This window comes from Passer domesticus, unplaced genomic scaffold, assembly GCF_036417665.1.
Source record: "Passer domesticus isolate bPasDom1 unplaced genomic scaffold, bPasDom1.hap1 HAP1_SCAFFOLD_186, whole genome shotgun sequence".
NCBI lineage: Eukaryota > Metazoa > Chordata > Aves > Passeriformes > Passeridae > Passer > Passer domesticus.
This window is the reverse complement of record NW_026989968.1, coordinates 1-12,858: the sequence shown is the minus strand read 5'-3', so window position 1 is coordinate 12,858 and position 12,858 is coordinate 1. Positions and strand designations below refer to the sequence as shown.

Genomic DNA, 12,858 nt, shown 5'->3' with positions numbered 1-12,858 from the left:
AAATAATGCAAAAGTACATTCATAAACTGAAAAATGAACTAAATATTCAATATAAATATTATAGTTGGATAATAATAAATAATAAATATTAAAATGTGAATTTTTAAATATTTCAATTTATATTATTTATAAAAATAATATCAAAATACCTGAAAATTTTTAAATATTTCAACTTATATTATTTATAAAAATAATATAAAAGTACGTGAAAAAACCTGAAAAATAAACGAAATATTCAATTAAAAAATTAAGATGGGGATGATAAATAATAATAAATATTCAAATATGCAGTTTAAATACTTAAATATTTATTTATTAAAGTAGCATGTAAATAAGTAATGGAAATATATAATAATAAATAATAAAAATGGAAATATGTGGATAAATATGTAAATAAATAACACATAAAATTTTAAAAATAAATAAAACAAAATAACTGATAAAATTTTAAAAATATATAAATAAATAACAGATAAAATTTTAAAAATAGATAAAACAAAATAATACTCCTGTATATTATATAAATACACAATTAATTTATGCAAATATATTAAAGCCACAATTAAAATATCATAAATTTACAATAAATTATTTTAATAAACATCCAACCAACACAAAACAAACCCCTAAAACCACTCGCTAACACCCCAATAAATCCCTAATAACCCCATCAAATGATCAATTCCTTCATAACCCCACCAAATTAACAATAAATTAATTAAAACACAAAGATTCCATCGCCCCTTTAAGGCGGGCCCACCCTCCCGCCATCGCCGCTTTAAGCGCGGCCCCGCCTCTCTTGTTACACCCATTGCCCTTTTAAGGACTATAAGCCACGCCCCCTCGCTCTTAAAGCGGCCGCGCCGCGGGCGGGCCCCACCGCCGCCATGTTGCTGCGGCCGCTCCGCGCGGTCGCCGCCGCTGTCGCGACAGAGCGCGGGCTCGCGACAGCGCCGCGGGGGGAGGCGGGGCGGCTGCTGCTGCTGCGCCAGGTGGGGGAGGGGCCGCACAGCCCGTGGGGGGGGCGGGGAGAGCCCGGGGAGAGCTCGGGGAGGGGGGGGTTAAAGCGAGGGGGGAGGGGAGGGATCGTGAGGGGGTGGGGGAGGGGCGGGGGAGGGGGGAATCCGAGGGAGTTTTGGGGTTTTTGAGGAGATTTTTGGGTTTTTGAGGGGAAATTTGAGAATATTTTTATTTTTCGTCGATTTTTTGAGGAGATTTTTGGGGTTTTGAGGGGAAATCCGAGGGAATTTTGATTTTTTTTTTTTTTTTTTTTGAGGGATTTTGGGGGTTTTGAGGGGAAATTTGGGAACATTTTGATTTTTTGGTGATTTTTTGAGGAGATTTTTGGGGGGGTTGGAGGAGAAATTGGAGGGAATTTCGATTTTTTGGCGCTTTTTGAGGGATTTTGAGGAGATTTTGGGGATTTTTTTGGGGGGGTTGCGCTTTTATTGAGCAGATTTCGGTGGTTTTGAGGAGATTTTGAGGGAATTTTGATTTTGGAGGATTTTTTGAGGCGATTTTGATGATATTTTGAGAGTTTTAGGGGGTTTCTTAGCAGATTTTTTTGTAGCAATCTTGAGGAAATTTCCGGGTATTTTTAGGGATATTTTCTGCTGATTTTTTCAGGACATTTTCAGGATTATTGAAGTTATTTTTAAGGATATTTTTGGATCTTTTCCAGCTTTTTTTAAGGATGTTTTTCAGAAGGATTTGAGTTATTTTTTCAGGATATTTTCAGGCATTTTCCAGGTATTTTTTGAGGACATTTTTGGGGTTTTTCTGCAGAAGTTTTGAGGATGTTTTCAGGAGGATTTAAATTATTTTTTTGCGGATATTTCCAGGTATTTTCTGGGGATTTTTTGGGGACATTTCCATGAAAATTTAAATTACATTTTGAGCATATTTTTGGGCTGTTTTCTGAAGTTTTTTCAGGATATTTTGGGATATTTTGCAGGGGATTTTCCGTGGTTTATTCAGGGCATTTCCACGATTATTTAAATTATTTTTGGAGCATATTTTGGGGTATTTTTGGAGCGTATTTTCGATTATTTTTTGGAGGTTTTTTGAGATGTTTTCAGGAAATTTTCAATTATTTCCCTGTTATTTTTCAGGCATTTTTTTCAGGACACCATGATAATTTAAATTATTTTTGACCATATTTTGGGGTATTTTCTGGGGATTTTTCCAGGACATTTCCACGTTGATTTAAATTACTTTTTGAGCTTATTTTGGGCTATTTTCTGGGGGTTTGGGGGATATTTTCAGGAGATTTTGGGCTATTTTCCAGGGTATTTTCTGGGTTTTTTTCAAGGACATTTTCAGGACATTGTGAGTTACATTTTGAGGCTATTTTGGGGAATTTTCTGGGATTTTTTGGGGATGTTTTCAGGAGGTTTTGAGGTATTTTTTGAGGATCTTTTGGGGTATTTTTCAGGGTATTTTTGAGGAGGTTTTGGGGTATTTGGGAGGTTATTTTTAGATATTTTGAGGCGCTTTTCAGCCTATTTCCAGTACATCTTGAGTTAGTTTTTACGGATATTTTGGGGTATTTTCCCGGAGTTTTTATGCGATATTTTCAGGAGATTTTTGGGATATTTTTTGGTTTTTTTCCGGGGTTTTTTGGGGACATTCCCACGACGATTTTAGCAATTTTTGAGCCTGGTTTTGGGCTATTTTTGGGTATTTCCCCAGCTCTTCGAGGCCTCCTCGTGCACCTACACCTACCTGCTGGCGGACGCCGACACCGGCGACGCCGTCATCATCGACCCCGTGCTGGAAACGGTGCCCCGGGACCTGCAGCTGCTGCGGGAGCTCGGCCTCACCCTGCGCTACGCCGGTGAGGCCCCGCCCACGGCCGCACGCCCCCTTAAGCCCCGCCCACGCGCTGCTTTAAGCCCCGCCCATCAATCTAGAAAGACACACCCACAGTGCTCTGTCCATTTAAGCTCCACCCACTGGGTGATGCCCCTTTAAATCCTCCTGATGTGTCGATTTAAGCCCCGCCCACAGTGCATTACTCCTTTAAGCCCCGCCCATGTGTTGCTTTAAGCCCCGCCCATCAGTCTTCAAAGCCACACCCACAATGCTCCGTCCATTTAAGCTCCACCCACAGCGTGATGCCCCTTTAAATATTTCTGATGTGTCGATTTAAGCCCCGCCCACAGTGCATTACCCCTTTAAGCCCCACCCACTTGATGCTTTAAGCCCCACCCATCAGTCTGCAAAGCCACGCCCACAATGCTCTGTCCATTTAAGCTCCGCCCACAGGACCACGCCCCTTTAAATTCTAAAAAATCACCAAAATTAGTAAAAAATCACGAAAATCAGCCAAAAATCGCCCTAAAATCATCACAAATCACAAAAAAATCAACCGAAATCACCCCAAAAAATCACAAAATTATTCCCAAAGGAAATCACCCAAAGTTGTTAAAATCAGCCCCAAAATAATAAAAAATGACCCAAAATCACTGAAAATCAGCCCAAAATCACCCAAAATCATCAAAATCAGTAAAATCACCCCCAAAATCATCAAAAGTCATCAAAAATTACCCCAAATCACTGAAAATCAGCCCAAAATCACAGGAACTCGTGAAAAATCAGCAAAATCACCCAAAAAGCAGGAAAAAACCCTCAAAATCACAAAGAAACACCAAAATCACCCAAAATCACTGAAAAATCATGAAAGAATCACCAAAATCAGTGAAAATCATTAAAAAATCAGCCCCAAATCATCCTAAAATCACAAAAATCATTCAAATCACTGAAAATCTTCATAAATCATCCCAAAATCAGCCAAAATCATTCAAAAATCATTCAAAAAGTGTGATAATCACGATAATCAGATAAAAATCACCAAAAAATCACACAAATAATTAAAACCACCATAAATCACCCAAATCAAAATATCATCCAAAAATCGACCTAATATCGACCAATATCACCCAAAATCACCGAAAATCAGCCAAAATCAGCCAAAATCATCCCAAAAATTCACTTTAAAATCACCGAAATCATTCAAAATCATTGAAAAATCCTTCAAAAAATTACTGAAATCAACAAAAATCACTCTGAATCACTGAAAATCGCCCAAAATCACCCCCAGAAATCACAGAAATCAGCCAAAATCATTGAAAATCCCTCAAGAATCACCCAAATCACTGAAGATCACCAAAAATCACCCCAAAAATCACTTAAAATCACAAAAATCACCCAAATTCACTCAAAAATTACTCAAAAGTCACAAAAATCACCCAAAATCACTCCACAAATTCACTTTATAATCACCAAAATCATTCAAAATCATTCAAAAGTCCCTCAAAAATTTCCGAAATCAAGAAAAATCACCCAAAATCCACCAAAGAATCTCCAAAATCATCTAAAATCATTCCAAAATCACCAAGTCACCCAGAATCACTGAAAATCACCCCAAAAAAACAATTTTTAAATCACTGAAATCAGCCCAAATCACTCAAAAATCCCTCAAAAATCACCAAAATCAACAAAAATCACCCAAAGCCACCCCAAAAATCACAAAATTTATCAAAATCCCTCAAAAATCACCGAAATCACAAAAATCACCCAAAATCACTGAAAACCACCCCAAATCACCAAAAATCACCCAAAATCACTGAAAACCACCCCAAATCAGCAAAAATCACCCGAAATCACTGAAAATCACCCCAAAAATTACTTTTAAATCACTGAAATCAGCCCAAATAATTCAAAAATCCCTCAGAAATCACCCAAATCAACAAAAATCACAAAAATTTATCAAAATCCCTCAAAAGTCACCAAAGTCAACAAAAATCACCCAAATCACTGAAAACCACCCCAAATCACCAAAAATCACCCAAAATCACTGAAAACCACCCCAAATCACCAAAAATCACCCCAAAATCACTGAAAATCACCCCAAATCACCAAAAATCACCCGAAATCACCCAAAATCACCCAAAAATCACTTTTAAATCACTGAAATCAGCCCAAATCACTCAAAATCCCTCAAAAATCACCGAAATCAACAAAAATCACAAAAATTTATCAAAATCCCTCAAAAATCACCAAAGTCAACAAAAATCACCCAAAATCACTGAAAACCACCCCAAATCACCAAAAATCACCCAAAATCACTGAAAACCACCCCAAATCACCAAAAATCACCCCAAATCACCCCAAATCACCCCAAAAAATCACTTAAAAATCACTAAAATCACCCAAAATCATCGAAAATCCTTTAAAAATTCTTGAAATCACCAAAAAAATCCCCCAAATCCCCCAAAACGGCGGCACCGGGACTTCCTGCTCGGGCGGGGGCGGGGCGGCGACGTCACGGCGGTGATGACGTCACCGCGTGACGTCACGGCCCGCAGCCAACACGCACTGCCACGCGGATCACGTGACGGGCTCGGGGGCGCTGCGGCCGCGCCCTCGGCTGCCAGAGCGCCATCGGGAGGGAGAGCGGCGCCCGCGCCGACCGCCGGCTGGGGGAGGGGGACGAGCTGCGCTTCGGGGCCTTCGTGAGCGCCCCTCCCCCACCCTGGGGTCCTCACCCCTCCCCCATCATCCCTGACCCATCCCCCACCCTCACTGACCCAGCCCTGCCCATCCCCCACCCCGATAGGGACACATCTGGGATTGGGGGAGGGGCACGAGCTGCGCTTCGGGGCCTTCGTGAGCGCCCCTCCCCCACCCTGGGGTCCTCACCCATCCCCCACCCTCACTGACCCATCCCCCAACCTGCCCTGCCCATCCCCCACCATGGGGGGAGGGGCCTGAGCTGCGCTTTGGGGCCTTCGTGAGAGACCCTCCCCCCACCCTGGGGTCCTCACCCCTCCCCCCACCCTCACTGACCCATCCCCCACCCTCACTGACCCAGCCCTGCCCATCCCCCCACCCCTATAGGGACACATCTGGGATTGGGGGAGGGGCACGAGCTGCGCTTCGGGGCCTTCGTGAGCGCCCCTCCCCCACCCTGGGGTCCTCACCCCTCCCCCACCCTCATTTACCCATCCCCCACCCTCACTGACCCAGCCCTGCCCATCCCCCACCCCTATAGGGACACAATCTGGGATTGGGGGAGGGGCACGAGCTGCGCTTCCGGGCCTTCGTGAGCGCCCCTCCCCCACCCTGGGGTCCTCACCCATCCCCCACCCTCACTGACCCATCCCCCACCCTGCCCTGCCCATCCCCCACCATGGGGGAGGGGCCTGAGCTGCGCTTCGGGGCTTTCGTGAGAGACCCTCCCCCACCTGAAACCACCCCTGCCCATCCCCCACCATCCCTGACCCTCATTTACCATCCCCCACCCACCCCTGCCCATCCCCCACCCTCACTGACCCAGCCCCCCCCCCCAATAGGGATACACCTGGGATTGGGGGAGGGGCCTGAGCTGGGATTTGGGGCCTTTGTGAGAGCCCATCCCCCACCCTGACCCATCCCCCACCCTCATTTACCCATCCCCCACCCGCCCCTGACCCATCCCCCACCCCGATAACTGTGGGGGGAGGGGCGGGTTTGGGGTGGGGGAGGGGCGGGTTTGGGTCACCCGTGGGAGAAATTTGTGGGGGGAGGGGCTTGTGGGAAAGGGGGAGGGGCTTGTGGGAAAGGGGGAGGGGCTTGTGGGGGAAAGGGGGAGGGGCTTCAATTTTTAACCCCTTGGTGGGGGAGGGGCCTGGGGGGATTTTGGGGGTCCCCGACCCAAATTTTGGGGGGGTTTTGGGTGGGGTTTTTGGGTTTTTTGGAGATTTGGGGTTTTTTGGGGGCTCCCTGGCCCATTTCTGGGGTTTTGGGGATTTTTTGTTTTTTTGGCAACCTGACCCATTTTTTGGGGGATTTTGGGTTATTCTGGGAGAGATTTTTTGGATTTTTGGGTTTTGGGTTTTTGGGGCTTTTGGGGGGTCCCTGACCCATTTTTTGGGTTACTTTGGGCGGGATTTTTTGGGGGATTTTGGGTTATTTTGGGCGGGATTTTTGGGATTTTTGGTTATTTTGGGTTATTTTGAGTGGGATTTTTGGTTATTTTGGGTCATTTTGGGCGGGATTTTTGGAATTTTGGGTCATTTTGGGCGGGATTTTTTGGGATTTTGGGTTATTTCGGGTGGGATTTTTGGGATGTTTTGGGTTTCTTTGTGTTTTTGGGGTGTCCCTGACCCATTTGTTGGGGTTATTCTGGGCGGGATCTTTGGGATTTTGGGAATTTTGGGTTTTTAGTGTCCCTGACCCATTTTTTTGGGTTATTTTGGGCGGGATTTTTGGGGGGATTTTGGGTTATTTCGGGCGGGATTTTTGGGATTTTGGGGTTATTCTGGGCGGGATTTTTTGGGGTTATTTTGGGTTATTCTGGGCGGGATTTTTGGGATTTTGGGTTATTCTGGGCGGGATTTTTGGGATTTTGGGATATTTTGGGCGGGATTTTTTGGGGTTATTTTGGGTTATTTTGGGCGGGATTTTTGGGGTTTGTTTTGGTTATTTCGGGTTATTTTGGGTTATTTTGGACGGGATTTTTGGGGTTTTTTTTTGTTATTTCGGGTATTTTTGGGCAGGATTTCTTGGACTTCGGGTTTTTTTTTGTTATTTCGGGTGTTTCCGGGGTCCCCCTGACCCATTTCTGTGTGGGATTTTTGTTGTTTTGGGGATTTTTTTGGGTTTTTTGGGGGTCTCTGACCCATTTCTGGGCGGGATTTTTTGGGATTTCTGGGTTTTCCTTTTTTTTGGGTTTTTTTGGTTCCCTGACTCCTTTTTGGGGTATTTTGGGCGGGATTTTTTGGGACTTTGGGAATTTTGGGGTTTTTGGGGGTCTCTGACCCATTTTTTGGGTTATTTTGGGCGGGATTTTTGGGATTTTGGGTTATTCTGGGCGGGATTTTTGGGACTTTGGGTTAATTTTGGGCGGGATTTTTTGGGGGATTTTGGGGGATTTTGGGTTATTTTGGGTGGGATTTTTTGGGGGATTTTGGGTTATTTTGGGCGGGATTTTTTGGGGGATTTTGGGTTATTTTGGGTGGGATTTTTTGGGGGATTTTGGTTATTTTGGGTGACATTTTTTTGGGATTTTTGGGTTTTGGGTTTTTTTGGGTTTTTAGTGTCCCTGACCCATTTTTTGGGGGATTTTGGGTTATTTTGGGTGAGATTTTTTTGGGTTCTTGGGTGGGGTTTTTTTTGGGTTTTTTGGGTTCCCTGACCCATTTTTTGGGTTATTTTGGGCGGGATTTTTGGTTTTTTGGGGGGTTTTGGGATTTTTTGGCTCCCTGACCCTTTTTTGAGCGGGATTTTTTGGGATTTTGGGATTTTGGGGTATTTTGGGCGGGATTTTTTGGGGGGGATTTTGGGTGGGATTTTTTTGGGTATTTTTGGATTTTGTGTTATTTTGGGTTATTTTGAGTGGGATTTTTTTGGGATTTTGGGTTATTTTGGTCGGGATTTTTGGGATTTTTGGTCATGTTGGTTTATTTTGAGTGGGATTTTTTGGGATTTTGGGTTATTTTGGGCCGGGAATTTTTGGGGGATTTTGGGTTATTTTGGGCGGGATTTTTTGGGGGATTTTGAGTTATTTTGGGTGAGATTTTTTGGGATTTTGGGTCATTTCAGGCGGGATTTTTTGGTATTTTTGAGTTTTTTTGTTATTTTGGGTTATTTTGGGCGGGATTTTTGGGGGGGATTTTGGGCGGGATTTTGGGTTATTTTGGGTTATTTTGGGTTATTTTGGGCCGGATTTTGGGGATTTTTGGTTATTTTGGGTTATTTTGGGCGGGATTTTTGGGATTTTGGGTTATTTTGGGTTATTTTGGGCGGGATTTTGCTTATTTTGGGTTATTTTGGGTTATTTCGGGCGGGATTTTTGGGACTTTGGGTTTTTGGTTATTCCGGGTGTTTCCGCAGGCGCTGCGCGTGGTGCCCACCCCCGGCACACCCCGGGCTGCGTCACCTTCGTGCTCGACGACGCCTCCATGGCCTTCACCGGGGACGCGCTGCTGGTGCGGGGCTGCGGCCGCACCGACTTCCAGCAGGTACTGGGAGCACTGGTTTATACTGGGAGGGGGTTGGGGTCATTATTGGGGCATTGGGAGGGGTTTGGGGGGGTTTGGAAAGGGTTAAATGGGGATTTGGGGTTACTGGTTTGTACTGGTTTATACTGGGAAGGGTTGGAAGGGGTTAAAGGGGGATTTGGGGTTACTGGTTTGTACTGGGAGGGGTTTGGAAGGGGTTAAAGGGGGATTTGGGGTTACTGGTTTGTACTGGTTTGTACTGGTTTGTACTGGGAGGGGCTTTGGGAGGGTCTGGTTTATACTGGGAGGGACAGGGAAAGGGTTAGGAGCGGACTGGGAGGGGTTTGGGGGGATTTGGAAAGGGTTAAGGGGGGATTTGGGGTTACTGGTTTGTACTGGTTTATACTGGGAAGGGTTTGGAAGGGGTTAAAGGGGGATTTGGGTTACTGGTTTGTACTGGTTTGTACTGGGAGGCACCGGGGACGCGCTGCTGGTGCGGGGCTGCGGCCGCACCGACTTCCAGCAGGGTACTGGGATGTACTGGGACATACTGGTCTATACTGGGAGGGGACTGGGGTCGTTATTGGGCATTGGGAGGGGTTTGGAAGGGGTTAAATGGGGATTTGGGGTTACTGGTTTGTACTGGGAGGGGTTTGGAAGGGGTTAAATGTGGATTTGGGGTTACTGGTTTGTACTGGTTTGTACTGGGAGGGGATTTGGGATCATTATTGGGGCACTGGGAGGGGTTTGGAAGGGGTTAAATGTGGATTTGGGGTTACTGGTTTATACTGGGATAAACTGGGATGGACTGGGAGGGGTTTGGAAAGGGTTAAAGGTAAGGGATTTGGGGTTACTGGTTTGTACTGGGAGGGGAACTGGGATGGACTGGAGGGGCAAACTGGGAATGAAGTGGGAGGGCACTGGGATTTACTGGGATGAACTGGGATTTACTGGAATGAACTGGGCTGAACTGGGATTTACTGGGGATGATCTGGGAGTCACTGGGAGTGAACTGGGGATGAGCTGGGCTGAACTGGGATTTACTGGGAGTCACTGGGATGGACTGGGAGTGAACTGGGATGAACTGGGAATGAACTGGGAGGGACTGGATGGGCACTGGGCTGAACTGGGAGGGACTGGGAGTGAACTGGGAGGGACTGGGAGTGAACTGGGAGTGAACTGGGAGGGACTGGGAGGGACTGGGAGTTACTGGGAGGGACTGGGAGGGACTGGGAGTGAACTGGGAGTTACTGGGAGGGACTGGGAATGAACTGGGAGTGAACTGGGAGTGAACTGGGAGGCACTGGGCTGAACTGGGAGTTACTGGGAGTGAACTGGGAGGGACTGGGAGTTACTGGGAGGCACTGGGCTGAACTGGGAGGGACTGGGAGTGAACTGGGAGGGACTGGGAGTTACTGGGAGGCACTGGGCTGAACTGGGAGGGACTGGGAGTGAACTGGGAGGGACTGGGAGTTACTGGGAGGCACTGGGCTGAACTGGAGGGACTGGGAATGAACTGGGAGGGACTGGGAGTTACTGGGAGGCACTGGGCTGAACTGGGAGGGACTGGGAGTGAACTGGGAGGGACTGGGAGTTACTGGGAGGCACTGGGCTGAACTGGGAGGGACTGGGAGTGAACTGGGAGGGACTGGGAGTTACTGGAGGCACTGGGCTGAACTGGGAGGGACTGGGAGTGAACTGGGAGGGACTGGGAGTTACTGGGAGGCACTGGGCTGAACTGGGAGGGACTGGGAGTGAACTGGGAGGGACTGGGAGTTACTGGGAGGCACTGGGCTGAACTGGGAGGGACTGGGAATGAACTGGGAGGGACTGGGAGTTACTGGGAGGCACTGGGCTGAACTGGAGGGACTGGGAGTGAACTGGGAGGGACTGGGAGTTACTGGGAGGCACTGGGCTGAACTGGGAGGGACTGGGAGTGAACTGGGAGGGACTGGGAGTTACTGGGAGGCACTGGGCTGAACTGGGAGGGACTGGGAGTGAACTGGGAGGGACTGGGAGTTACTGGGAGGCACTGGGCTGAACTGGGAGGGACTGGGAATGAACTGGGAGGGACTGGGAGTTACTGGGAGGCACTGGGCTGAACTGGGAGGGACTGGGAGTGAACTGGGAGGGACTGGGAGTTACTGGGAGGCACTGGGCTGAACTGGGAGGGACTGGGAGTGAACTGGGAGGGACTGGGAGTTACTGGAGGCACTGGGCTGAACTGGAGGGACTGGGAGTGAACTGGGAGTGAACTGGGAGGGACTGGGAGTTACTGGAGTGAACTGGGAGGGACTGGGAGTGAACTGGGAGTGAACTGGGAGGGACTGGGAGTGTACTGGGAGGGACTGGGAGGGACTGGGAGTTACTGGGAGGGACTGGGAGTCCCCGCTCTCTCTCCCTTCCCTCCCCCTCCCCGTTGCCATGGTAACGCCCCCGGCCGCCATGTTTGGGGTTGCCATGGTAACGCCCCCGGCCGCCATGTTTGGGGTTGCCATGGTGACCGCCGCGTCCCGGTCGCCATGGTAACCCCCCCGCGTGGCCCCTCCCCCAGGCTGCGCGCGCACCCTGCACCGCTCCGTGCACGAGCGGCTCTTCACCCTGCCCGAGGAGTGCCGCGTGTACCCGGGACACGACTACCGGGGTGATGGGGGAGGGGCCACGGGGCGGGGGAGGGGCTGGGGTAATGGGGGAGGGGTTAAAGGGAATGGGGGAGGGGTTAAAGGGATGGGGGAGGGGTTAAAAGGGGATGGGGGAGGGGTTAAAGGGAATGGGGGAGGGGTTAAAGGGGATGGGGGAGGGGCCGGGTGCACCCGGGACACGACTACCGGGGTGATGGGGGAGGGGCTAAGGGAATGGGGGAGGGGTTAATGGAGGGGGGGAGGGGGATTGGGGTAATGGGGGAGGGGTAAAGGGAAAGGGGTGGGGGAGGGGCAATTGGGGCTGCCCGAGGGGTGCAGAGTGGACCGGATACTGGGGTGGGGGAGGGGCTGAGGTAATGGGGGAGGGAGGGGCTAAAGGGTGGGGGAGGGGATGCGGGAGGAGCACATGGGATGGGGGAGGGGGTTGGGTAACGGGGGAGGGGCCGCGTGTACCCGGGACACAACTACCGGAGTGGGGGAGGGGCACATGGGATGGGGGAGGGGCAGTGGGGGAGGAGGGGGAGCGGGAAAGGGGTGGGGGGAGGGGGGAAAAGCAGGATGATGAAAGGGGGGGGAGGGGCGCACGGGGTGGGGGAGGGGCAGGACTGGGAGGGAAAGGGGGTGTGGCCAAGGAGGGGGGGGAGGGGAAAACAATGGGGGAGGGGAGAAGCATGGGGGTCACTCAGGGTCACTCGGGGGTCACCCGGGGGTCACCCAGGGGTCGCTGACCCCGCCCCTCCCCCCCAGGCCACACCATGTCCACGGTGGGGGAGGAGCGGCGGCACAACCCCCCGCCTGACGCTGAGCGCCGACGACTTCGTGGCGCTGATGGCGAAGCTGGAGCTGCCCCGCCCCCGCCTCATGGGTCAGGCCCCTCCCCCACCCCCCCCCCCGGGACCCCCCCCCCCCCAAAAACCCCGAGGGAAAATTACCCAGAATTCCCCCGGGGTTTGATAAAAATCACCCGAAACTTCTGCCAAAATTGTCCCAAAAGTCCCCCAAAATTCTCATAAAATTCCCCCCCCTAAGTCTCCCAAAATGTTCCCAAAATTCTCACAAATTTCCCCAAAACTCTCCCAAATTTTCCCCAAAATTCCCATGAAATTCTTCAAAAAAATTCCCACAAAATTCCCACAAAATTTTTCCATAATTTTCCTAAAATTCTCCACAAAATTCCCTCAAAATTCCTGGAAATTTCCCCAAAACTTTCCCCAAAAATTCTCACCAAATTC

At 48.9% G+C, this 12,858-nt stretch overlaps 1 protein-coding gene across 1 annotated transcript; it reads left to right on the top strand.

Annotated features, from left to right (window-relative positions):
* The first annotated feature begins 850 nt into the window (after positions 1–850).
* ETHE1 (ETHE1 persulfide dioxygenase) lies at positions 851–12,583 on the top strand. The gene is given in 8 exon segments (XM_064406285.1): positions 851–992; positions 2,692–2,836; positions 5,370–5,421; positions 5,423–5,520; positions 8,878–9,006; positions 11,539–11,628; positions 12,374–12,414; positions 12,416–12,583. Coding segments are annotated over 8 exon segments (825 nt in total). The 5' UTR covers positions 851–887; the 3' UTR covers positions 12,581–12,583.
* Positions 12,584–12,858: the final 275 nt, after the last annotated feature.